At 56.6% G+C, this 26,220-nt stretch overlaps 2 protein-coding genes across 5 annotated transcripts in view; both read left to right on the plus strand.

The window, feature by feature from the left end:
- DCUN1D2 (defective in cullin neddylation 1 domain containing 2) overlaps window positions 1-2,033 on the plus strand; it is a 31,192-nt gene extending 29,159 nt beyond the window's left edge. For both annotated transcript variants that reach the window (XM_086707962.1, XM_086707967.1), the window contains exon 7: window positions 146-2,033. In XM_086707962.1, the coding sequence (XP_086564088.1) occupies window positions 146-225 (80 nt within the window). In that variant the 3' untranslated portion in view covers window positions 226-2,033. The remainder of the gene's footprint in view (window positions 1-145) is intronic.
- Window positions 2,034-3,392: 1,359 nt separating this feature from the next.
- Window positions 3,393-25,728, plus strand: LOC112861404 (inactive ADP-ribosyltransferase ARH2). 3 transcript variants are annotated; one of them, XM_086708006.1, is made up of 8 exons: window positions 3,535-4,015; window positions 9,977-10,141; window positions 14,635-14,760; window positions 15,928-16,068; window positions 18,977-19,104; window positions 20,262-20,394; window positions 21,094-21,247; window positions 24,954-24,972. In XM_086708006.1, the coding sequence occupies exons 1-8, from the start codon at window positions 3,802-3,804 to the stop codon at window positions 24,955-24,957; spliced, it is 1,065 nt and encodes a 354-aa protein (XP_086564132.1). In that variant the 5' UTR covers window positions 3,535-3,801; the 3' UTR covers window positions 24,958-24,972. The 3 variants fall into 3 exon arrangements, with proteins under 3 accessions (XP_086564111.1, XP_086564132.1, XP_025780557.2); XM_086707985.1 differs by lacking the exon at window positions 21,094-21,247 and having other exon boundaries at window positions 3,393-4,015; window positions 24,954-25,728; XM_025924772.2 differs by lacking the exon at window positions 24,954-24,972 and having other exon boundaries at window positions 3,547-4,015; window positions 21,094-21,796.
- The last annotated feature ends 492 nt before the right edge of the window (window positions 25,729-26,220 follow it).

The raw sequence follows: 26,220 nt of genomic DNA on the forward strand, positions 1-26,220 counted from the left end.
GGCAATCCCTCCAGAGAGATGGGCTGTGAGACGACTCACTTGAGCTCCTGAAACACAAATATTGACTGCAGAAAGAATGCTCTGGATATAAAAATACTGCTCTAGACTGGTGAGTTTTTAAAGATCTGTGTTTGCTTTCCTGTAGGAGCGTGGCCTGTTCTGATAGATGATTTTGTAGAATATGCACGGCCAGTCGTGATGGGCGGTAAGCGCCGCCCTTTCTAGGCAGAGAGTGAAGCTGCACGGACATCAAGAGCAAGTGCCTCCTCCCAGGAGCCCTGGCGCCCGCATGACCTCCCCCTGCACACAGAAAGGGCTGAGTGGACATGTAAGGAGCTCCTCAGAAGACGCTGCTTCAGGATGTCTGGGGATGGTCCTGTGGCTGCTGCTTTAGGGAATTTCTGCATGATTTTTATCATATTTGTGAAAAAGTCACCCAGAGCCTGTTTGCAGATCTGCAGAGTGTGCGGTTGAATCAGCGGCTCCCGTGAAGGCGCATGAACACACGGCTCGCACAGATCCTGCTGAGCCACGTTGTAATCCTACCTGTGAAACAGTGTCTGTGCCCTTGGTGGGACACTGTATTTCTCTGCAGGCCAAAGCTAGTAGGAATGTGTCCTAAAAAGGATCTGGACACAGATCCTAACACTTTTTAAACTTGCTGCCGGGAAATCAAGACTTCTGTTTTCTGAATTATCAAGCATCTGGATTTATTGGGTCTGTTTTTATTTTAATTTCCCGTAGATGTTCATGTGAACGTGCTTTCACGGTTCCTGACATGCTGCAGTCTGCATGGTGACAGCACCCATCACCATGGGATTCCAGGGACATTTTATCATGTACTGTTTACAAGTCAGCTGGTCTGTCCTGTCCAGTGTCATTTGAATGAGCTTCCGAAAAAGTTCTGTAAAGTATGCTTTAGAAAAAAAAAAAAGTATTTTATTACGTTTAAAAAGACATTTTTCCCTGGAAAGTATTTCTTTTATGAGCAACGGATTATAGATTCAGAAATGGAGTGAGTTTGTTCCCTCCGGCCCTCTGCATGGTTGCGCACATTCGGAAGCTACAGTGCACACTGTTACCCGAGACGCCCAGACGGGAAGGTCCCGTCTCATTTACGTCTGCAGTGTGTGACCGTCGCATTACCGTCTGTGAGAGGAGGCCGTCGGGCGAGGCATGGACTCTGCCGTGCTGTCCGATGGTGGAGCCTGTGACGTTACCTGTTCCTCCTGTTGGGAAAGCTCCTGGGTGTTCTAAAAATCACTGTGCAGACCCTGCATTATATTTGAAAAGATCTTCACGTCGCACATGTGCCTGCTACCCTGTCTGCAGTCCCATTTATGAGACAGATAAACTGGGGTCACTTCACAGGAGAGGAAGTTCACAGTGGACTTTCCGTGAATGGGCAGTGTGCTTAAAATGTGTAGTTTGATGTGACTTTCAAAATTGGGATTCAGCATTTCAGGAAGCTTCTGTGCCCATGGGAGGTGTTCGTGTGCTTGCCATGTGTGAACCGTTTATACTTCCAAAGAGGAGTCGTTCAGAGAAGCCACAGGCTGTCCGGGTGGGAAAGGGGGCTTGAGGCCTGCAGGCCAGAGTCTGGGCTGGGTTGGCCCCTACACAGATGCACGACTGAGTCCCGCGGTGTCTCCTGGGCCTGTACTTCCCCGTCTGCCACAGGGTCGACAGGCCCGTCTCTGCCTGCCAGCCTGTGGTTCTAAGAGAGCATGCACTTTATGTAATAAAAACCTCAACAGCTTTAAAGCATCCTTCGAGGCTTCGCAGATTCTTGCCGTGTAAGTGTTCACGGAGGAGGCTGTAGGTCTGCGACCCCTCGTTCTTAAGATTCGAAGTTGTGGGAGTGGGGGAGCTTCTGTGCACTTGGTCATCAGTAAATAATGGAACATTAGTGGCCGGACAAAGGCTCTTCAAGATTGCGGTTTCTTCTATTCTATTTATTTAAAGCACGTGTGCCATGAAAAGTGCTAAGAGCTTTGCAAACGTTGAAATAAAATATGTTTTCTGGTGTGGCAGTGGCGGTGCACTTGTAACTCTATTCTCGATTGCTCAGATGCTGCTGGATGCCACGGGACCAGCGGGAAAACGGCCCCTCTGGGGACACCCACCCATGTTCAGCCTGCCTGCTCACGTAGATGGCCGCACCCCAATACACAAAGCTTGGCCATTTAGTTTCCTTCTCGTGACCGCATAGTGCATTAAATAAGTATGGTTGTTTGTGTGTGAAGAGTTGTAGCTCTCTTGTAACCGGCAGAATCTCCCGGAGCTGCTGGGAATCCTGCGGGAGGACACATGGACATGCAAACCAGGAATATACAGAGAATACACGAGTCCCCCAAATAGAACAGGCTGAATAAAGACGTGTTACCTGTGTCTCCCGGAGTAGACATGACCCCGTCTCCATCTTGGGGATGTATTCACGTCACTGCTTCACTTGAACTTCGTGCACGTCCAAGTACAACACTCCAGGCCACGTGGGGGGAGGCACACCGTGGTTGGAGGAGCTCGGCCCAGGCTCAGTAAGTGCTGCTGGACAAGGCAGGGACGGTGTGGGGGAGCTGCTGGCCACCTCAGGAAAGGTTTCCATGGCCTCAGGGTCAGCAAGAGAAATGAGCCGGGAACCTCCTCTGCCCTCAACAGTAGCTGTTTCTGCCAAAGGACACTCTTCCACCCATGAAGGGCAGTTGTCTGGATAGAGGGCTGCAGTGTGGACAAGGAGCCGGCGTGCCTCGCCCCCCAGGCCTCTGTGCTGGCTCTGTGTGCTTAAGTGCAGCTCAGTATCTTGTTATTACTGAAAGAAATGTTATTTTTGTCACAGGTGCTTTTTAAGTCCAGGTGTGATGGGGCCCACTCTGGTCTGGTGAGTGACCAGGTCCCAGGGGCCAAGGGGGCAGCGAGGCCGAGGGGGACAGTTTCCTAACTCCCGATTCCAAACCCAGAGCCCAGTTTGCACATTCACACGCACCCTAGCCGCCTCCTACCCCTCAGCGTCCTCTCAGGGATCCGGATCCGAATGCGGAAACGAGGCGGGGGGGGGGGGGGGGTTCTGAATACGGCTGCCATCTGGAGCCCGGCCACGGGAGAGCACAGCAAGGTGAGAGGGGTCCGTGACACGCCTCCTTGAGGCTAGAGGGGCTTCTCTCCAGTGCACCGTGCATTTTCTGAGTTCTCTACCAAACACGTTCAGGCATCAAAAAGTTTCCCAAAAACTAAAACCGTGCACGTAATGGGTGAAACTGCACGCTATGCTGAGTGAGGGAAGCCAGATGGGAAGGCGTCACAGGCTACGATTCTGTCGACTTGAAACGAGAAAAAGAGCTGTCGGGGCAGAGGGTGCAGGAGCGCGGCCTGGGTGTGGGTGGGGGCACGGCAGACGAGACCAGGGGACCCCGGGACCACCGTGCTGTGCGCTCCTCTGAAGCGAGGGTTCCCCGCCCCCTCCCCGCCAGGCGGAGCGCCTTGGAACACGCGCAGGAGCGGTAGAAAGGCGCGCGCCTTCCAGAACAGCCAAGGGCTCAGGCTTAGAGGTCGCCGCCCCGCGGGGAGGCGTCCGCAGCTGTTGCGGACGCTGACTCAGGCCGCGGGCTCCCCGGGTGAGGAGCCGGTGTCGCCGTCCACGTGGCTCCTGGCGGGGCACAGGGGGGCGGAGGGGAGGGCGCCGCCTGCGGAGACACGGGCGCGCCCGGCTCGGGGAGCTCCTGCCAGCAGCCAGGGTCGGCGCGGAGTCCGCGGGGCGCACGGAGGGCGGCTCCGCGGGGCCCAGGGGCTGGGCGCTACCCCGAGATGGAGAAGTTCAAGGCTGCCATGCTGCTGGGGGCGGTGGGGGACGCTCTCGGGCACAGAAACGCCCGCAAGGACAGCAGCGCTTCCGGAAGGAAGGTCCAGGAGGAGCCGCGGGCGAGCGGGGGCCAGGAGCAGCTGGTGCCGTCCCGGGAGAGGTGGCCGGTGAGTGACAACACCATCATGCACCTGACGACGGCCGCGGCCCTGACCACAGGTAAGCCGGCCACCCTGCCCCTCTTACCCCCCCTCCCGGTCCCCAGAGCCCCGCACCGCGGGTGAGCCCCCAGCCCTGTCCCCCATGCCTCCGCAGGAAGGGGGTTTCACACCCACCAGCGTCCCCTCCCTGGCCAGACGGCGCTTCTTACGGTCTGTCTGGGTTATTTTACTCTGAATAGTGACTCTTCATTTGTGTTTGTAAAACGTCTGCTAGGCTGAGCCTGGTGTCTCTAGGGTTAAAACCAGTTAAATCTGCTCTTGGTGGTTTGGGGTGAGGGTTCAACTTTTCACTGCAGATATTAAGACGTCTGATTTTATTTCAAAAGAACATAAAATAATAAGCCCTTTGAAATTTGGATCCATTAAGATAATATTGTTTGAGGATTACTTCTAAATCCCAATGAGCTCAGGCAGAATGCCATCTACCAAAGTAGGATTCAGATGTGCGTGTACACACGAATGTGTCTTGAGACGATGCTGTGGCATTGGCTGGGTGGGGGCGGGGGGCTTCTAGGACCATCCTTCACGTGCCAGCTGATTCTCAGAGAAGCCGTGGGTGTACATACGTGTAGCACAGCTTTCCTACAAGGTACACGCTCTCCAAAAACCTGTAGGTGTTTTTAGTGTGCCGTTGCCAAATGAAAGTCTGGGGCTACGGCTGGGTAGACGAGGCCTCGTGTCTGGGCCCTTGTGCCCGTCCGAGTCGGCCGTGGGCTCTCTCAGCTTAGCTCTGTGCTCATTCCGCAGGAATGCCGTCCTCGCCGCAGCCCGTTCCAAAATAGCTCTGGCGAGGGTGAGGACACAGATAAGATAGCGCCCAGCGCGTGAGGCGGCGAAGTGTCTTTGAGTCCAAATATCCCCAGTTTCCCGGGCTCCCAGGCAGACCCAGCAGTGTGAAATCGCATCCTGGCAGCCAGAGCAGCGATGCCGCCCCCACGAGGGCCTGTCTCTGGACGCAGAACCTGCTGGCTTCCCGAAGCTGCGCGCAGCGGGCCTTCACTCTCACACCCGCTCCTTCCACGTGTGTCTGATGCCATCCACGTGTCCTCTCCTTGCCCTCGTCTCTTTTGTGAATGGCAGGATCCACGGCCTGTGTCTGCCTGTGTAGGCGCCCAGGACAGACGCCAGCAGGGTCACGCAATCCTGACCATGTCATGCTCTCTGAGATTAGATTGAGCCCTCCTGACAGACATAGGACATCATCTACCCCAGTGCGAAATGTGCATGTGGGGGGCACTGCCTGTGGGAGCACCTCACGTGGGAGCACGGAGAGTGTTTGGGGCATTGTTTCCAAGGAGGGGACCCTGCGCCTCTGGCTGTGGGAAGTGGGGTGCTGGTACACAGCACCCTCTGGTCCGCAATCCACAAGGGGACGTTCATGAAGATGTCCCTAACTTTAGCCTCCAGAAGCACAAGCAGGCATAGTTTTTCAAGTCACTAAAAATACAAGTTGAAATTTTATTTAAATTTAGCTATCAAACAGCCCAGTTTTTTTCTCTAAATAGCAAATTGTAGCCTAGAGAAGGGGCCTCTGAGCTGCATTAATGGTGATGGCTACAGCCCTGATGTGGCGCCACTCAGGGGCCAGGCGCTGTTCTGAATCTACGTGTACCATCCCCTGGCCCTTGCATACCCTGACGGCTGACACCATTATTACAGTTTTACAGACAAAGGAACAGACACATAGAGAGGTTAAGTAACTTGTCCAATGCCACATAGCCAAGCGAGAGTCTGAGCAGGGACTGGAACCCAGATAGCTGGGTTCCAACATGTAAGTTCTTAAGCCCTGCCCCAGCCACCCGCAGTCGCTAGCCACACAACTATTTCGGGGGTCCCAGTGGACGGTGGTTCTCCAACACGCTTTCCAAGGACAGGTAGACTTTCTCAAAGTGAAACTGTGGCGTGGTATTTCCAAGGAAGTCCCATTATTGGGTGCCGTAGGCCGACCAACCGTGTGGCTATGCAGTTGTGCTAGTGTGAGTGTGATGCGAGGACAGGGACAGCCTGTGGGATGTCCTACTTTTGGGAATGAGATCAGATACTGGCTTAGGAAGCAGTGTCCAATACCACACAGGGCGGGGGACAATCCAGTTTGTGCAGCTTGCCCAATGAGCTCGCTGGGCACACCTACCAGAGGCTCCCTTGCATGTGTGGCCCTGTGCCCGTCACCCGAGGATGAGAAGGGGGCTCAGCCACAGGGGCCCCAGAGCCTGGCAGTCCTGGTTCTCCACGGCTCACTGGCCCGAAAACGGCTGACCTTGCTTTCCCTCCTGCACTGTACTTAAGGATGATGACGCCTTCATCATAGGGTTAAGTGAGATCAAGTGGGGCGGCATGGGCACTTAGTAAATTATTTTTTTAAGTTTCTTGATTCATTTTGAGAGAGAGACAGAGCGAGTGCGAGTGGGGGAGGGGTAGAGGGAGAGAGAGAATCCCAAGCAAGTTCCACACTGTCGACGCAGAGCCAGACGCGGGGCCTGAACCCACAAACTGTGAGATCGGGACCTGAGCTGAGATCAGGAGCTGAGATCGACCGAGCCTCCCCGCCCCAGGCACCCCTGCACTTAATAAATTATTAACGGAAGGTGGCTCATGGCACGATAGTTAATGTCTGTCTTTCTAAATGTCCTGCTCCGAGGACCAGGCGGTGTAGCCTGTCTCTGCGGCAGCACTGGAGGGAGGGGGGCATTAGCCCATCGGGGCGGTGGCAGATGCCGCGGTCCATAACCCACAGGGGAGTGCAGGGCCCAGCCCACGCTTGAGCAGACCAGGCCTGTCCAGACTCACCTCTCCCTCTTCCTCCATCACTGGCTTGCTGGCGGTAACAGCATTTTGGAAAGTTGACTTTTTACTACAAAGCTACTCGATCTTGCTATGCTGCCGTTTCTTTATGGTGACATTGGTTGGGAGACACACAGGGTTTTCGTGAGCAGATCTGTCTCTTAGGAGACTGGGTGGTGAGGGCAGAGAAGAATGAGCTGATGAGCCGTGTCTTCAAGCAGAGAAACCTTGGCAAGAGGCTCCTTGGCCCCTGCAGCTTTGCAAAGTCTGCTTCTCGTTTAAATTCGAACTGGACACCCACAGAAGAATGTTGACATTTTGTTTTTAAGGAGTTTTTTCCCCCTTTAGAAGGATGTGATTCCAGAATAAAATGAATTATTTGAGAGGGTCTGGAAAGGCCAGGCTCACTAACCGTGGACTGAGTCAAGAAGGTTTTGTAACGGGTGCTGCTGGCGCCCCAGGGCTGAGTGGATCCCAGTGGCTCACGGGCCCCGCACCTCACAGAGCCCATGCCTCCTGCGCTCGGGTCTGGCCGCGCACTCTCTGCCTCTGCTCAGAACCCAACCATGCGGGGCATAGAAGCAGGGACAGAAGGACTGAGGACCAAGTCCACCCTCCAGGGCATGAGGGCCCACCTGCCCTAACGGCTTCAGGGACAGAGGCCTTCATCCCAGATGATGGAGAGACTTGGCAAATGCATCTCCCTCACCTCCACAGTGGGACCCCGACCCTGGGCGCCTAATGAGAAGACCCCTCTACTGCCTGCTCATAGCTCCAGCGGCCTGAGAGGGGGTCTCCCTGCCCCCTCCCGGCCTCCTCCCCTCCTCCAGAGCCCCCAGAGTTGGGGTATGTGCCCCGAGCAGTCAGGGGCAGCCCCAGCTCCTGAGGCCTGAAATGCAGATTGGGTACAGAATTAGTCTGTTGGTGGCTGTTAAGAGTCACATCGTGGGGCGCCTGGGTGGTTCAGTTGGTAGACTGATTTCAGCTCAGGTCATGATCTCAGGGTCTTGGTTTTGAGCCCTGTGTTGGGCTCTGCGCTGATCATGGAGTCTGTTTCAGATCTGTGTCTTCCTCTCTGTCTGCCCTGCTCATGCGCTCTCACTAAAACAAAAAAGGCACATTGGAAACGCCCAGTATCTGCCCAGCTGGCCTGGCACAGTGACCCTGTCGCCACCAGCCCTGCTCTCTGATGGAACGAGGCAGATTGGACCCCAAATTTGGAGTTAGGTGTCCTCTAGCTCTTGCTGTGCATTACTTTAATGATAGAAATGCTCAGGCCTGCCATCGGACTCTGTTTACCATCTCCGGCCTTGGGCAAGTTGCGTAACCTAACCCCCGGAGCCTTCCCTGTAAAACCCACCGTGACAGATAAGAGCCTGACGGTATCGGGGGACGGCACCCCAGACTGCAGGTGGCCAGTGCGTCAGCTCCTCTGCCCTCCATGCCTGTGATCCTCAAGGGGCTTGAGACATGCTTGTCCCCAAACGCTGTCACACACAGTGTGGTTTGGACCAATCAGTGCCTGGTGGGGCAGCGCAAGGGGTTTCCAGGAGCGAAAGAGGGGGTGGAAATGGGAGGGGCTCAGCCGCGTGGAGGCGTGGGTCTCCAGTAGCCCGAGGACCAGGCAGATTTCAGGCCAGCTTGTCGTCACATGGACAGAACCTTTAGCAGGGAATGAGGGTTGTGGGTTTTTCTAGATTGTCCTGTGCAACCAGAGTATGAGGCACATACACCAACTCTAATTAATGTCTGACTTCTGAATAAAATCTAGAGTGAATTGTATGCACTCTGCACTGGTCTAGGAGCCAGGATTGTGGGGGGGCTGTGGGGGGCCTGGGAGACTGTGGGGGACTCTGTGAGACAATGGGGGGACCGTGGGAGACTGTGGGGGAATGTGGGGACTTTGGGGGACTCTGTAAGACTGTGGGGGACCTGGGGGACTGTGAGAGCCTGTGGCGGACTGTGGGGGACTGTGGGAGCCTGTGAGGAACTCTGGGAACCTACAGGGGACTCTGGGAGACTATGGGAGACTTTGGGGGGCTGTGGGAGACTGTGGCAGACTGTGGGGGACTCTGTGAGATTTTAGGGGACTATGGGAGCCTGTAGGAGACTGTAGGGGACTGTGGGAGCCTGTGGGAGACTATGGGGGACTGTGGGGGACTGTGGGAGACTATGGGGGACTGTGGCAGACTGTGGGGGACTCTGGGAGACTGTGGGAGACTCTGGGATAATGTGGGGGACTTTGGGAGCCTGTGGGGGACTCTGGGAGTCTATGGGGGACTGTGGGATCCTGTGGGGGACTGTGGGAGACTCTTGGAGACTGTGGGGGACTGTGGGAGACTCTGGGAGCCTGTGGGGGACTGTGGGAGCCTGTGGGGGACTGTGAGAGCCTATGGGGGACTGTAGGAGCCTGTGGGGGACTCTGGGGGACTGTGGCAGCCTGTGGGGGACTGTAGGAGCCTGTGTGGGACTCTGGGAGATGGTGGGGGACTCTGGGAGCCTGTGGGGGACTATGGGAGCCTGTGGGATAATGTGGGGGACTGTGGGGGGCTGTGGGATAATGTGGGGGACTCTGAGAGACTGTGGACTCTGGGAGACTGTGGGAGACTCCGAGAGCCTGTGAGGGGCTGTGGGAGCCTGTGGAGAACTCTGGGAGACTCTGGGAGAATGTGGGGGACTCTGGGAGATTGTGGGGGACTGTGAGGGGCTGTGGGAGCCTGTTGGGGACTCTGGGAGCCTGTGAGAGACTCTGGGAGCCTGTGGGGGACTCTGGGAGACTGTGGGGGACTGTGAGGGGCTGTGGGAGTCTGTGGGAGACTCTGGGAGCCTGTGGGAGACTCTGAGAGACTGTGGGGGACTAGGAGGGGCTGTGGGAGCCTGTGGGGGACTCTGGGAGACTGTGGGAGCCTGTGGGAGACTGTGGGAGCCTGTGGGGGACTCTGGGAGACTGTGGGGGACTATGGGGACCTGTGGGAGCCTGTGGGATAATGTGGGGGACTGTGGGAGCCTGTGGGGGACTCTGGGAAACTGTGGGAGCCTGTGGGGGACTCCATGAGACTGTGGGGGATTGTGAGCCCCCTCTCCTCCACCGCCTGCATCTCTGTTGTCCCTGCTGGGTTGGGGGCTGACCAAGTAGCCCCCCTGCCTTCTCAGTCTAACCCTGCCTTTTCCTCCCCAGACTACTGGTGCCTGGATGACCTTTACCGAGAGATGGTGAGGCGCTACGTGGAAGTCCTTGAGAAGCTTCCAGAACATTGGGCTGACCCAGCTACCCTGGAAGGCTGCTCACAGCTGAAGCCGGATAACTATCTCCTCGCCTGGCACACGCCTTTCAACGAGAAGGGTCAGGGGTGCTGTCTTTTCCCTGTAAAGTGCATGCTGGAGCGTGGCCTGGACACTAACCCACGTGTCACCCCACTAACCTGCAGGTCTGCGTGACACAGAGGGACTTGCCGGGGCTTCCACGTAGAGGACGCCGGCCTCCCTGATGGTGTGACACCAATCTGGGGTTCGTTTTAAGGAATATATTCAACTGCTTTCCCTCTAAGTGGCTATTTTTTGCCAAATAATCAGGAAAACTTACACAACTAGCATAAATGTCTATCTCCAGGATGCTTTGATGTGCTGATGTATTTACGTAGCCAGAGTCTCTGCCCTGGAGGTCCAGGACCCCCTGTCTGGGTTTATACTGAGGATTGACACCCCCCCCAGGGTTTATAAGGAGGATGGACACCCCCCAACCTGAGTTTATACCGAGGATAGATCCCTGAGTTTCTCAATGCGTTGGCTGAGATTAACAGCACATTGCACATTTCAGAAGAAAAATTTAATGGGTTTGAAGGCACGACAATAGGAACAATCCAGAATGGGACACATGTAGAGAAAAGAATCCAAAATCATGAAAAGAGCCATGGACGACTGCTGCATCCTAACATGCCCGTAACAGGCTCCCTGACAGCGTGCAGGGGAACAAAAAAAGATTTGAAGAAATAGTGGCCCACATCTCTCCAAATGTGATGAAACTGTAAACCCACAGATCCAAGAAAGTCAGGAACTTCCAAGCACAAGAAACGCAGAGAAAACTACAGTATGGCAGCTGGCAGTCAGATTGCTCAAAACTAACAATCAGGAGAGAGACGTGTGTTCTGTTGCTGACTGCCAAAGTGAGGAGGGTGCTCTTGTCAGAAGTGACGCACGGAGAGCTCGTGGGCAGTGTCACTGAGGCACAGAAGAAAAACTACTTCGCCCCGGAGTGCTGCCTCCAAAAAAGTTTCTTAGAGAAACAGTGGCCAAATAGCCATTCCAGGCAAACAAAAGCTAAAGGATTTGTCACCCGGAGAGCCACATGGAGAAGGGCTAACGGAAGTCAGTCCCTCAGGCAGCAAGAAACCAATATGGAACAGAAATCCGGGTCTGTGCAAAGAACTTGGATGGAAATCCTAACTATGTGGGTAAATACAGAAGAATTTTTAACTTCCTATTGAAATCTCTTTGAAAGATAATTGACTTGAAAATGATGAGGTACTGTGGGTTTATAAAATGCTATGAGCAGGTGTCTGACACTACCTTATGGAGGCCGGTTGGGAAGGGTGGCGGTGTGAGGTGGGCTGTGGTAAGTGTAAGTCCCAGGCAGACACTCAAAACCCCAGAGCAACCACTAATACAACAAAACAGTTATAACTAATAAGCGAAGAAAAGAGAAGTGGAATCATTTAGAAATATTTGCTGGGGAAGCAGTGCCCCAGGCTGCGTCATCCCGTCGGGGGGAGACCAGGTGCGAGGCTGTCCCTTGGCCTTGGATTCTTCCCCCTCATCAGGAGAAACCGTCCCTGTCTTCTAGGCATGCAGTGACCTTCCCTGTAGTGCTTAAGCATGAGCACCACACGACCCTAGCCAACCCCGCAGGGGGAGCCACCCCACGAGGAGAGCTGCAGGCTCTCGTTTCCCCTGCAGCACGAGGGGGTGTGTGCAGCATCCCTGCCCCACCTCGGCTGCAGGAGGGGCCACTGCCATGGGAGACCAGAGCAAGCTACCAACGCAGGTCTCCCTGCGAGGCTTTGTTTCCTGGAAGGAAGTGCTACCCCGTGTTGCATCCCTGTGTTATGTGCCCCCCCCACCCCACCCCCCGCCGGGCAATTCCAGACGGGAGAAGTTGCAGCTGCCGAGGTCTGAGGGTCTGAGGGCTCCTTCTCATGGTGGTGGGCGCCATCCTCCACCTTCCAACTTCCACACGGTGGAAACCTTCACATGGGATGGACAGCTGCCCTCACTGTTGGATAACATTGAACCCAAAATGGGCAGAAAAGGGGACAAATAACAGGACAAAAGACTTGACCCTGATCACATCAAATGTAAATGGTCTAAAGACTCCAAATAGATGGCAGGGACTCCAATGGGATAAAGAAACGAGTCCCAACTCTAGGTTGTTCACAGGATGTGCACTTTACATATGAAGGCACAGGTAGGTTAGGGAGAGAAGAGGTTCACCATGCCAACCCCAGTCAGAAGAAAGCCAGCGTGGCTCCATTAACATCACAAAAAGTATGTTTTGGAGCAAAGAATGTTGCCAGGGGAAAAGAAGGCAATTTCATCATGACACATGCATCCACTCATCAGGAAGACGTACCAAACCCAAACATTCCTGTACTGACAACAAGCCTTCACAATATGTGAAGCTAAAACCAGTAGAACAGCAAGAGAAATTGACAAACCCAGAGTTGTGGGCAGAGATTTCCATATTAAGGTCTCAATATTCACATTAAAAAACTAGAAAACTGGGGGTGCCTGGGTGACTCAGTCGGTTAAGCGTCCGACTTCAGCTCAGGTCATGATCTCACACTCCGTGAGTTCGAGCCCCGTGTCGGGCTCTGTGCTAACAGCTCAAAGCCTGGAGCCAGCTTCGGATTCTGTATCTCCGTCTCTCTCTGCCCCTCCCCTGCTCATGCTCTGTCTCTCTCTGTCTCAAAAATAAATAAAAACATTAAAAAAAATAAATTTAAAAAAAAAACTAGAAAACTGGGGGTGCCTGGGTGGCTCAGTCGGTTAAGCGTCTGACTTCAGCTCAGGTCATGATCTCACACCCCGTGAGTTCGAGCCCCACGTCAGGCTCTGTGCTGACAGCTCAGAGCCTGTAGCCTGCTTCGGATTTTGTGTCTCCCTCTCTCTCTGCCTCTCCCCTGCTCACACTCTGTGTCTCTCTCTCAAATATAAGTAAACATTAAAAAAAAATGTTTTTTAAGGAAACTAGAAAACAAAGGGCAAATTAAACCCAAGGGAAACAAAAGACAGGAAGTAATGAAGGTCAGAGTGGAAGTCAATCCCACAGAAAACAGGAAAACAGTAGAGAAAATTAACAAAACCAAGAGCTGATTCTTTGAGAAGATAAAGAAATTGATGAAGCTGAAGCAAGACTGATCAGGACAAAGGAGCGGAAAGTACCAGCACCAGCAGCGGACGGGCAACGTCCCGCAGATTCTACAGAAAATAAGGGAATATATTAAAAATTTTGTTCTAATAGATATCACAACTTAGATAAAATGGACAAATTCCTTGCAGGACGGAAACTACCAAAGGTCGCTCCAGAGGAAGGAGAGCATCTAAACAGCAAGACACAAAGGAAAGCCCAGGTTCAGATGGCCTCCCTGGGGACCCTACCACACCTTTGAAGAAGAGACATACCAAGGGTACACAGCTCTCCAGGGAGCCGAGCGAACACACACTCCCCAAACCCGCTCTGCTCTCCAGGAGGCCGTTAAGAAGAATAAAACGGTGAATTACAGAGTGGGAGAAAATATTTGCAAAGTACACATCTGATAAGTACCCCGAATGTGTAAAGAACTCTTAAAAGAAAGCTAACAACCAGTACAAACACGAGAGAAATATTTAAACAATCCCCCAAGGAAGATGCCTGTGGCCACCTGCTCAACACCATCCGTCACTGGGAAAATGAAGCCCCAACGAGACATAGCGCTGCATGGGCTGAATTTGAAAGGCAGACCGTGAAGTGCCACCCGGGACACAGAGGGCCCACCAGTGGGACGTAGAACGTGATGACCACTTTGAAAGCCAGTTCGGCAGCTCCTTAAACGTGAGCGAAGTGATCCACTCTGAGGTGTCTGCCCAAGAAAGCATATGTCCAAACAAGGACTTGGTCATGAGTGTCCATGGAGTCGTCTGTGATAGCCTCCGGCCGGAAACAACCCAAGTGTGCAGCAGCAGGTCAGTGGCCAGACCGGCGGTGGCCCCTCCACACAGCAGTCTTGCTGCACCAACACGGAGGAGTGTCAAGAGGGTTACCCTGAGTGAAGGCAGCCAGGTAAAAACGACTCTATGCCGCATGATTCCACTTACATAAAACTCTGGGAAATGCAAACTGGCCTGCAGAGTCAGGCCAGTGGCCGCTGGGAGGCCGGGAAGCACAAGAAGATGTTCGGAGTGACTGCTGGATACGCTCACCATCTCTGCTCAGGGCTTCGTGCACGCACCGTGTGTTCACGCTCACTGCCTTGCACGCCTGGAATGTGTGCAATTGATCACGTGTCCCTTATAACTCCACGAAACGGTTTCTAAAAAGAGAGCACGTGCGATTACAGACACCTCGTCTGCTTTCCCAGCAGCAGCGCACGGCCGTCGAGAATTCTGTGTTAGTGCCTAACTAACTTTCCAGTGCGGGTGCTTTGCAGTTTGTTTGATCTGTTTTCCTTTGTCAGGCATCTGGGTCGCCTGCTCGTTTTTCACTCATTTAAATGATGCTGCGATAAACGTGGGACTGCACGACATTGTGTACATTTTCAGGACATTTGTGAACATTAGATCGCTGTTCTCTGCTCCCTGCAGGCTCAGGGTTTGGAGCTGCCACCAAAGCCATGTGCATCGGCATGCGGTACTGGAAGCCGGAGCGCCTGGAGACCCTTGTGGAAGTGAGCATCGAGTGCGGCAGGATGACGCACAACCACCCCACAGGTGAGGCCGTGCCAGCGGCGCCCGCGCCCAGCGGTTGTGCGGAAATCCTACCCGCTGTTCCGTTGCCTTACTTGTTGTCGGACTTGGGCTTTTCAGTCTTCGGTTCTGCTTAAATGCTGTTTTTGCCCTAAAAGCAGGATTGGGGATGAGCTTGGAAAGACTCTCCCTGGTTTCGGTGCCAGGCATGTCAGAATAAAGGCAAAGCACCAGCTCTCCAAGCAAAGCCATGGGAACCCGAATTTCTATCACACGTGTTGGGCACTGCTTGCCGCCCAGTGCCGTGCCCGGCGGGGGCCTGAGCCAGACTGTGTGAGCTGGAACACCTAATCGTCATGCCTCTCTTCCCCTCTCCCCCCACCCCCCGTAACAGGATGGCCGTGTGTGAGGAGAGAGTGTCCGTATGTCCCTCACACAGGGAGGGCAGGCGGGGGCCCCAGCACGTGACTCAGAGTCATGACTTAGAAGGGCAGTCAGCTTCTAATTTTAAATAAGAATCGCTTGAACGTCTTACTCCTGTAGGTGGAAGGCAGGCGCACGCCCTCCCCAGCCCAAGTCCAGAGGCTTCCAGCTGCTCTCTCACAGCTGCTCCCCTCTTTCAAGGCCACTTTCAGTGTCCACTGTTACTGGCGTGGCCCTGAGGTTGCAAGGGCCATGCCGTGCCACCCCCCCCCCCGGGGACACCCTCGTTTGACACTGGGTTTGAGAACTGGACACTCACTCCACCTGTATTGATGCCTTACAGTGGCCAGAAGCCACTGAGAGCATCTCTCGAGATGGCCGTGCCTCTTCCTGGGTGGACGTGGTCTTTGTGTGGTTGTGTGCCTCAGGCTGGCCTGGTGGTCGCTCCCCTGTGCTTAGAACCATCTGTCCCCGGGGCACCTGGGGGCTCAGTTGGCTGCATGTCCGTCTCTTGATGTCAGCTCAGGTCATGATCCCAGGGTCGTGAGTTCAAGCCCCGTGCTGGGCTCTGCACTGGGCATGAAGCCTGCTTAAAAAAAAAAAAAAAAAAAAAAAAAGAGCCGTCTGTCCCCACAACAAGCCTTGCTAGGGGGGTGTGATGTGCCTGTGTGCAGGAAACAGAAGGCAGAGCCCGGGAAGCGCCAGCCCAGGACCCTGCACCTGCCAAGGGTGCATCTGGCACCCACATGCCCTTGTTGTGCCCTGCAGGCTTCCTCGGGTCCCTGTGCACGGCTCTGTTTGCGTCTTACGCTGCGCAAGGAAAGCCACTGGAGCAGTGGGGCAGAGACATGATGCAGACGGTCCCACTGGCAGAGGAGTATTGTAAGAAGACCATCCGGCACCTGGCAGGTGAGCCCGACCTCTCTTCCCATCACGCCCGAGCTGACAGCAGAAAGGCTGGTGTCATTCACTTAGACCCGATTCCCAGAGAGCTGGAGGTCTGTTGGTCCCGTGGTGAAACCTAGAGCATCCCCATGTGAGCAGGCTGACCCACAAAGCAGGCCCAAGGCGTCCCCGGCAGAGGGCCTCCTGGCCAGGAGACCCAGAGCAATGCAAGTGCTGCTCCCCCGCCCTGGCCTCTGCAGGGACCCCACCCTCCCGCTCTCTGACGGCATCCGGGTCGCTGTTCCGGGTGGTCCTTGGTCGTCCATTCCCCAGACACACGGGGTCTGCACTGCTCCCCACTGTGGCCAGCTGCCATGAAGGCCACACAGGGGTCTGTGCCCCCTGGGGACATCTGCGTCCAGGAACGTCTGTCTGTTCCTGGTTATCCCAAACCCATCAAGCGGCTCGCACCCTCTTTGGCCACCGGCGAGGTGTCCATCAGCTGGTCCGGCAGAGGTCCTAGGGGACCTTGATGTTGCTGGCGGCCAGGTGAGCAGTGGCTTCTCAGCAGGCTCCTCCCCCACACGGCCCGGAGCGGACAGATGCGAGAGGCAGGTGGGGGACTGGGAGACCCGTGGCTTCCTCCTCAGGCAGCTACGCTCCAGAAGGTTCTTTCACCCCTAGGAGGGACAGCCCAGGGGCATGTCTGGAGTAAAGCCATTTGTCACAGGCAGAGGGAGACGAGTGTGAGTGAGGTAATGGGGCCGTGGGCTTTCTGGGCAGCCCGAGGCTGTGGTCTTGAGACGGGGAACCAATCAGTGAATCACTTTCCTGTCACCATCTGACAAGCAGGGACTCATTCTAAGTGCCTCTCAAGAAGCTTCTAGAACAACTTTAGAAGGAGATAGCGCTGGGAAACTCTTATCCACAGGGCCCGGCTCCCATGAGAAGCGGAGAGCCTTGTGCCCACAGTGAGCTTACACGTCCCTCTATAAACTTAATTATAGAACATAGCGCCACACTGGCCGTATTTTCTTTTTTTTTTTTTTTTTTTTTTTTTAATTTTTTTTTTCAACGTTTATTTATTTTTGGGACAGAGAGAGACAGAGCATGAACGGGGGAGGGGCAGAGAGAGAGGGAGACACAGAATCGGAAACAGGCTCCAGGCTCTGAGCCATCAGCCCAGAGCCCGACGCGGGGCTCGAACTCACAGACCGCGAGATCGTGACCCGGCTGAAGTCGGACGCTTAACCGACTGCGCCACCCAGGCGCCCCGTCACTGGCCGTATTTTCAACTGGTTTAAGTCACTCCTGCCTCAGGGCTCTGGAGGGGTTGGGGCTGCCTGTGGTCACTGGGTTGTGAGGGTCACCTCCTCCCGCGGGAGAGATGGGGACGCACGGCTGCTGTGGGCCATGCAGTGATTGTATTTACGCGGAGTCGGGGATGCTCCTTGGACAGGACGGGGAGGACAGGCATTGGTCAGAAAATTGGAGACTTTATTTTTTCTGTTTAACTTTAAATGTGTTTAACCTGGAGTTTTATGACCTATGACACATGCCGATTCTTTTAAAGTTTATTTATTTTGAAAGAGGCAGAGCAGGGGAGGGGCAAAGAGAGACAGAAAGAGAATCCTAAGCAGGATCCACACTGTCAGTGCAGAGCCTGACACGGGGCTCGAACTCACAAACCCCGAGATCATGACCTGAGCTGAAATCAAGAGTCAGACGCTCAACCGACTGAGCCACCCAGCTTCCCCAGACACATGCCCTTTTTTTTTTTAATTTTTTTTTTAACATTTATTTATTTTTGAGACCCAGAGAGACAGAGCATGAACGGGGGAGGGACAGAGAGAGAGGGAGACACGAATCGAAAGCAGGCTCCAGGCTCTGAGCCATCAGCCCAGAGCCCGACGCGGAGCTCGAACTCGTGGACCGCGAGATCGTGACCTGAGCTGAAGTCGGACGCTTAACCAACTGAGCCACCCAGGTGCACATGCCCTTTTTAACAGAAACCCAAATCGTCCAGAGAAAGCAGTGTTCTATTCCTGCAGGGCCTTCTGCTTAGTGGTGACAATGTCCATCGGCAGTAAGGACAACTGGCAAATTAGTTCCCTGTCTTCACCCTTGGACGTCTCGTTCCAATGTTGGTGGCCCACCTGCTTGGGAGACAGGCCATGGTGCACTGGCAGAGCCCTGTCCCTGCCCGCTGCTTCCCTCACTTTCTGTCATCTTGCCTCAACCTTAGGTAGGCTCTGCTTTTAGTTTTGTGAAGCACAGTCGGGCCAGCATTTCCAAGGGCCTGTGGTTCCCACAGGACCGGGAGCCTTGTCCCGGGGCCTGTCTGGGGCCTGCCTGCAGCCACCGGCTGGTCCCCTGGAGCTCTGTCCTCTGCACCTGCCCACGAGCAGACCTCCTGAACCGGGGCTTTCCCACGGGCACACCGGGCCCCCCTCAGGACCAGGCTGGCAAGGAGGCCGCCACGGCGGGAGGGCCGAGCAGGCGCTGGTGCCTCCCGGGTTCTCAGAGGGCAGAGCACGTTCCTACATCTGTGTCCGAGGAGCTGCCGCTCAGACCCCACGTGACGTGGGCAAGTCCTTCCTCTGGGGCTGGCACGCCAGGCGACAGGCAGCGAGAAGGAGACGCCCTCCGCCCCCCTTTGCAGGCTGTGTCGCTTCGGTGAGAAGATACAGGGTCAGAGCTTTCAAGACAATATGCTCTTCTAAGGACCATAGTCCCTGTTAAGTCAGCAAAGCAAGTTTCTCGGTTGCTTTGTCCCCCACTCCCAGCTTCCTCACTCTTGTTCCAAAGTGGCCTCCGTCCTCTGCCCCCTCACCAGGCTCGGCCCCCGTCTCCTGCCTCTGCCCCTGCCCCGCCGTCCCCGCGCCCCGGCTGGTGGCCCTCGTGTGCAGCCCACCCTGTTGTTTGTGTTTAGAATACCAGGAGCACTGGTTTTACTTTGAGGCAAAATGGCAGTTTTACTTGGAGGAGAGAAAAATCAGCGAAGATACGGGAAGTAAAGCCACCTTCCCTGACCGCTACGATGCGGAGGAGAGAGAAAAGGTAAGTCTTGCTGTGCCCAAGTGGTGGGGACAGCAGCTGGCAGGGTCCTGCTGCCCGGGGTCCCCACCGAGAAGCCGCTGCAGCTGGGCTGTTTCTGCCACCTCTAGAGCCTGGGCTGGGGGCTCCCCCGGCAGCAGCAGGGGGCCTGGAAGACTTCCTGGAGGAAGCATGTGTGAAACAGAGTACTTCATGTTTTCATTACCTCATTATAAGCACGGCATTGCTAGAAGACACTCGGTTTCACTTCGTTGTTTCCTAGGCACCGGGGCATGAAGTTGTATCCGATGAGTAAGGTCGTGCACACGTGCACACCACTGTCATTGCTCATGTTGGGAGAGCTGACTAACGTTGTCGGCATCGGGTTTGGTAGCACAAGAGAAAACCCCGAGTCGCTGTGGCTTAGCCATGATAGAAACTTATTTGCTTATGTCCCCGGAGCCCAGAGCTGAGCTGGAAGTCGCTTGCAGTGAGAGCCGAGGACACGTCTGTGTGGCCGCTCTGCCATTCTGAGTGCACAGCTTGTAATCCACGCTGGCTGCTCTGGCTCCAGCCAGCACGTCTGCATTCCAGGTGTCGGGAAGGTGCAGGGGGAGAGCAGGGGCCCACCCTTCCTCCTCAGGTGCTTCCCACAGCCCCTCTGTGTACCTCCACGTATCTCCCTCGCCTCCCCTTGGTGCTGGAAGGCCCAGGCATGTGATCCTTAACAGGGAGGTGCCGCTGTCCCCAAACCAACGCTGAGTCTGCTGCTAAGGCACAGGGGGGTGACCTTCCAGCGTCCACCTCACAGGCTTTCTGCTCGTGGCGCACCTGCAGGGTGTCATTCTGCACCGCCAGCCAGCCTTGGCGCCCACTCGCCCCGTGCCCTGCACAGACCAGGGGCGTGTGTCCTAACAGTCTCAGCACTGGCTCTCGGTCCCTTGCTGGGTGCTGACTCTCCCACAGACTTTTTGGCTACCCTAACATGGGCTCGGGTTTTCTCTGTGGAGTGTCTGCATCCACAGGAGCCTCAAGAAGTGGGTCTTTCCTGCGCACCATCACCCCCAGCCCTGGGGCAGTGCCTTCAACACAGGTGAACTCCGGGAGCACGGGCTCCAGTGCAAAGCAGCACTGGTTTTCCTGTGGCCACATATGCCCTGACCCCTGGCTCTTTGTTCTAGGCTTACCGGAAATGGAGCTCTGAAGGCCGAGGGGGCCGGCGGGGCCATGATGCCCCCATGATTGCCTACGACGCTCTCTTAGGAGCTGGGGACAACTGGACAGAGCTCTGCCAGCGGGCCATGTGTCATGGAGGTGAGATTGCTTTCTTTGATGTGCGACCAGCACCCCCTTCCCACCCCAAAGCACCTGCCCAGGATGTCCGGATTCTGACCCCCCAGGATGTGGGTCCTTCTCTGGGCATGGTGCTGCCTCTGGTGGCTGTGCCAGTCTGAGCTTGAGAGAAATGGCATCCGGGGAGCAGGGTGTGGGCCCCCTCTCCTTCAAGGCCACTGGGTCCTGCTGGTACGGGCCGTGCACAGTCCCACGGACTCTGTAGCCAAAGAGAGCTCTGCAGCACTTTGGATCGCTGGCCCCAGGTTCGAGCCCTCGGGTGGTGGCCGGGACTGTCCCAGGGCCGGGCAGGATTGCTCCCTCCTGCTGCCCACTGTCCCCTGCAGATGTAAAATAAGGGGACCTCAGGCAGACGTCACCCCGTGCTGGTCACAGAGTATCCGTGGACATCGGAGCCCCTCAGTTCCTGGTGCTGAGGCAGTAGAGACGCCAGCACCACCCCACAGACGAGGTCCTTGAGCGCCCAGGCCCCAGGACAGCATGGGCATCGGCACACGCTCACGTGCATCCGGCTGTGCGAGGAGGGAGGGAGCTGCCCAGAGAGGTCCCTGAGACGGGCCCCTGGCAAGAGGGTCTGGGGGTGACAGTGCACAGGAAAGACCCACAGGCTCCGGCAGCACAAGGTCCCGGGGCCCCTGAGGACCTGTGTTTCCGTTCCAGGCGAGAGCGGGGCCACAGGGACTATCGCGGGCTGCCTGTTCGGGCTGCTGCACGGCCTGGACGCGGTTCCCACGGGCCTGTACCAGGACCTGGAGCACAAGGAGGAGCTGGCACGCCTGGGCGAAGCCCTTTACCGCCTGTCCACTCAGGAGAAGTAAAGCTCTCCCGCCATGTCCCTTCAGGGAGCCGCGTCCAGCTCTGGGCGCCCCGGGGTCCACGTGCTGGCCACGGCCCTCCTGAGCGTGCGACACGCCTGATCGGCCATAATCACACTCTTAACTCTTTCCTCCTGATTTCAGAGCCCTAACTGCCGAACGAAATGCCCTGTTTGTCCTTCGAGAATGTTTGTCCTTCCCTAACCCAGACCCAGAGCCTCTTGCGGGGTCTGCTACCCGTAAGCCTCCACACACAGTGGCACAAACAGTCTCCGGGACAATCAGCGTGCTTCACTCTGTGCAAAACTAATGCTGCTCGCTCACTCACGCCCACACAACTAACCACGACAGCTGTGCTCGGACGCGTGACCCGGCCACCGCCTCGAGGGCAGGGCCGCCGGCACCGGGCCTTGTGAAGCAGCGAGAGAGAGCACGGCACTTCGCCGCATGGCCAACGGTTTTTAATCACACTAGATCTTTAAAACCAAACCCTTCTGGAACAAGTGACAGAAAACCAGGAAATAAAGGGCTCTTGTGTGACACCCGCATCTTCTGTGTGGTCTGAGCCAGGTCCCGGGGGCAGGGGAGCCCCCCAGACTCGCTGCTGAGGGCTCGGGGCCGTCTCTGTCTGTGAGTCTTGGATAAGAGAGCACGCTCTGGTTAAAAATAACCTTGGACACGGTCCTTTCCAAGGAGCATCTGGTGTGAATAAAAGAGCAGTTGGTATTTCGTGTTTAACACGGCACTTTGGCGGCTAGGCTGGGGCCGGCCCCGCGGCGGCAGCGCTGTTTCCACGGAAGGCTGCCTCTGAGCAGGCCGGTGGCCCCCGGAGCCCCCGGGCTCACTCCCTCGCTTCTCAGGTCTGCACGAAGGCCTCCAGTGGGCGGCTCACAAGGAGGCCTTCCTGAATAACAACTAACCTTTGCTGCTGCTGGTGCTTTTCAGCGGGAAGAGCCAGACACAGGGTGGCCCCGGCTGGGGGGTGGGGGCGTGGACCAGCCCACTCCCGCAGGAGCCCAGGCCCCGCAGAAGTAGGTGGGTGCTGTCCCAGGCCAGGGCCACGGCCGGGCCCCAAGAGGGCTCCTTGGTCTCCGTTAGGAGGAATCCATCCTGGAGAATCAGGAAATGGGTCTGCTTACTGGTGGATTATAAAACATAAACAGTCACAGGAAGCACTGGACTGTCTCCACCTCACTGTCCTGCTGTAGAGAAACACAAGCACTGACAGAAACAGAACCGTGACAAGTGACGAGGTGAACGCATCTGTGATTTCGTGTTTATTGTAAAGGAAACACGCACACGGCCTTAGAGACTTGTCGCCACGTGTGCTGGTGGGTACAGAGCAAGAGGCCCCGGTGCCCAGCCAGGGTCGTACCCCCCGGGCCCCTCGAGCACCCCTGGAAGCTGTACAAGCTGGGGTCTGCACGGTGTGCTCGGCGCTGTACACGCACACGCCCTTCCCAGCTGCTGGCGATATTCTACCTGCTCGTGAGCCCTAACACATGTGACTCAGTGGTTCCCACTTCTGAAGTGACTGCTCCCGACTCGGCACATCCGCTGCAGGTGTGGGTCCTCGTGTAGATGGCATCCCGGCTGGAGCGGCACCTGGAGACCTGGGGTCAGAGGCCACGGGCTTGAGACAGCAGCCCCCATCATTAGGGAAGGGTTTGCACTCTGGCAGCCCCCGTGCCCACTGAGACAGGCACCCATGGGGGACGGGGACAGGCATCCACAGGGACAGGTGCCTGAGGGGACAGGTGCCCACGAGACAGGTACAGGCATCCACGGGAACAGACACCCAAGGGGACAGAGGCCATGGGGACAGGCACCCACAGGGATAGGCACCCATGGAGGGCAGGGACAGGCATCCACATGGACAGGTGCCTGAGGGGACAGGTGTCCATGGGGACAGGGACAGGCATCCACGGGACAGGCACCTGTGGGAATGGGCACCCAAGGGGACAGAGGCCATGGGGACAGACACCCACAGGGATAGGCACCCACAGGGATAGGCACCCATGGGTGCAAGGACAGGCGTCCATAAGGACAGATGCCCATGGAGACAGACACCCGTGGGGACAGGTGCCCACGGGGACAGGCACCCAAGGGGACAGAGGCCATGGGACAGGCACCCACAGGGATAGGTACCCATGGGCGCGGGGACAGGCATCCATAAGGACAGATGCCCACGGAGACAGGCACCCGTGGGGACAGGTGCCCACAGGGACAGGCACCCAAGGGGACAGAGGCCATGGAGACAGGCACCCAAAGCTCCAGTGGTGGAGCAGGTCCTCTGTTCTGCTCACAAGTTTCCAGACTTCAGGCTCATTTGATTAATTCCTGTCGCCAGGCTCTTTGGTGAAGAAGTTTTGTGTTTAGATCTTGAATCGTTGTTCTCCATGTTTCCGTATCTGGAAGGCAGGTGGCAGTGTGTCTGGCAGACACTGGAGCCCCTCTGACAGCTGGGGAGATGAGATCAGAAGGGTCCACTGGGAGGGGCCAAAGGGCCACTCACGGGTGCACACGGGCCTCAGCCCCACCACTTGGGGGGTCCCCCAGGTCAGAGAGGCAGTGCCTGGTGCTATCCCGGCCCATTGTGCAAGGGCGGTCAGAGCCCCTTGTGAATGGAGAATTCGAACCCAGCCTGCCTGACGGCCCAGCTCCTGCTTGTGAGCCACCCGCCAGCCTCCCCAGTTCAGCCAGACTTGCCCCCAGCCCTGGGCCCACAGGCACCTGGACCAGACAGCACAGGAAATAGGTGTCCACAGAGGGAACTGGAAATACCCCTTATTTCCGAGGAGGTCATGGGGACACAGACACCAGGGAGACCTCCAGGCCTGTGGGCACTGGTGCCTTCAGGGCCCGGGGCCCACCTGTGGGCTCTTGGCCCTGCGTCCATCCTGCCCCATTCTGATAGCTTGTTTTCAAGAATGTTAAAATAGGCAAAAAGCCACAATATAGCCCAAAGATCTCTCTCACCCAGCTGCACCAACTGGGCCAATCGCTGCCATTAATATTGGGCCACATGGGCCCAGTGTCTCTCAGTGAGGACAGAGCACAGATGCTCCCAGCGTGGCTGTGCCCTGGCGTGAGGGGAGGGGCGCCTGACTGCCTGCGTCAGCCCCAGCGCCTGAGTCAGCCGGACTGCAGGCTCCGGGCAGCAGAAGTGGCCTGCTGGGTGAGGTGGCCACCAAGTGCCCACAGGGAGTGCCTCTGTAGGGGCAGCAGGAGGGGTCAGGCCCCAGGCTCACTCTCCAAGGGGCAGGAAAGGGTGAGTGCAGATCACAGAGGAACAGGGGACCTGGGACGTGGCTCACAGACCTGGCTGCCATGGGGGCTCTGCACTCTGGGTATAAGCCTCTGAGCACCGCAAAGATAAGTGTGGGAGGGGTAGGGAGGGGTGGCTGCCAGGGGACCAGGCTGTCTTCCCAACCACGCCAGGAGACCCCATGTCTCAGAAGAGGACACGGGGCCCTAGGGACGTCCCCTTGCTGCCCCAGGACACACTGACGAACACAGAGGGGGCACAGGTCAGCCCAGGGCAGACCAGTGCCTGCTGATAAAGTCGACGGTGAGGGCCAGGCAGGCACCCCTGGGAGCCCCAAGGGACCAGCCGCTGCCGGCCTTTTGAGGTCAGGTGGGGTGGAGGGTCTCAGCCAGGGGACTGTCCTGCATGCTGACCCTCCAGTGTCCTTGTATTTCCAGGTGACCTCTCGGTCGCCAGAGGTGCCAACGGAACCGTCAGGAGAGTTTATTTTGGCCGCGATGTTTACACTGGCCCTGGAGAGAGGTGTTCTGGTCCTGCCCAGGGATGGGCTCGGGGACGTCTGCCCGCACCCACAGGCAGGGGCAGCAGCCCAGACCCCAGACTGCCTTTGGAAAACACTGACAAGACGGAAACACGCTTGGCTTTGAGGAGCAAACTGCTGGTGTTTGGTGCTCCCACAACTGTCCTCGCTGCAGCACGGAGACCATCCATCCACATGCTGTTTCAGCCACAACTGTCCTCGCTGCAGCGCGGGGACCGTCCATCCACATGCTATTTCAGGCCAGGCGTGTGGGGCCAAAGAAGGACGTGCTGGGCCTGCCTGCAAGTCCAGGGTCAGGCAGTCATCGAAGGCCCCAGTGAGAGACCTTGCCTCCACAAGAGCACATGCCCAGGCCCGCGGGAGAGTTCACACCACTGGCCATTCCAATTCAGTGACTTCTGGGGCGCAGAGGGCCATGCAGGTACCCCTCGAGTGAAAGAGGGGCATCCACAGGACCAGTGGGGGCAGCACAGTCAGGCCACTGGGAAAGCCTGCACTGAGGAGGGCACCTGAAATGGGTCGTGAAGGATGCATAGGAGCTCATCAGGAGTGCAGCTGTCGCAGGTGGGAAGGCTCAGTGTGCGGCTGGGACAGAGCACAGCCGGGAGCTGAGCTGCCAGGTGACACTCGAGGTGCACAGGCCTGCATCCCTCACCCCCGGCAACAACGGCAGGGTGAGCCAGAGCCTCGGATGGCAGGGGCCCTGCCAGACCTCACTGCAAGCCCCAGGGGGGTGCAGAACAGATGGGTGTCCTGCCCACGTGCAGACAGACAAATGAGTGTGCTTGAAACTGCGCTGGAGTCTCAGGCAGTGACGACTGCTAGAGGGATGGAGACCCCAAGCGGTACACTGGGGCACGGTGGGTCGTGAGCTTGCATAGTGACCTCAGGAGGGCAGACTGTGCAAAGCAGAGGGAACAGCTTGTGCAAAGGCCCTGGGGTAGGAATGATCTGGGAACCAATCGATGGCCAGTGCTCATGGCCTGGGCACCAGGTGGCGTGTCCCTGCAGGGAGGGCGGGAGCCCAGCTCAGCTGTGTCGTGAACATGCACCACACAAGCATCCTGCAAACAGAGCTCAGCATTTCTCTGGGGTAGAGGGCAGGAGAGCAGAGATGGCCGGAAGCAGGCTGAGCAGAGGAGAGGTATTGTGTTCATGGAGGC

This window comes from Puma concolor, chromosome A1, assembly GCF_028749965.1.
Source record: "Puma concolor isolate L17-30 chromosome A1, mPumCon1.1.hap2, whole genome shotgun sequence".
NCBI lineage: Eukaryota > Metazoa > Chordata > Mammalia > Carnivora > Felidae > Puma > Puma concolor.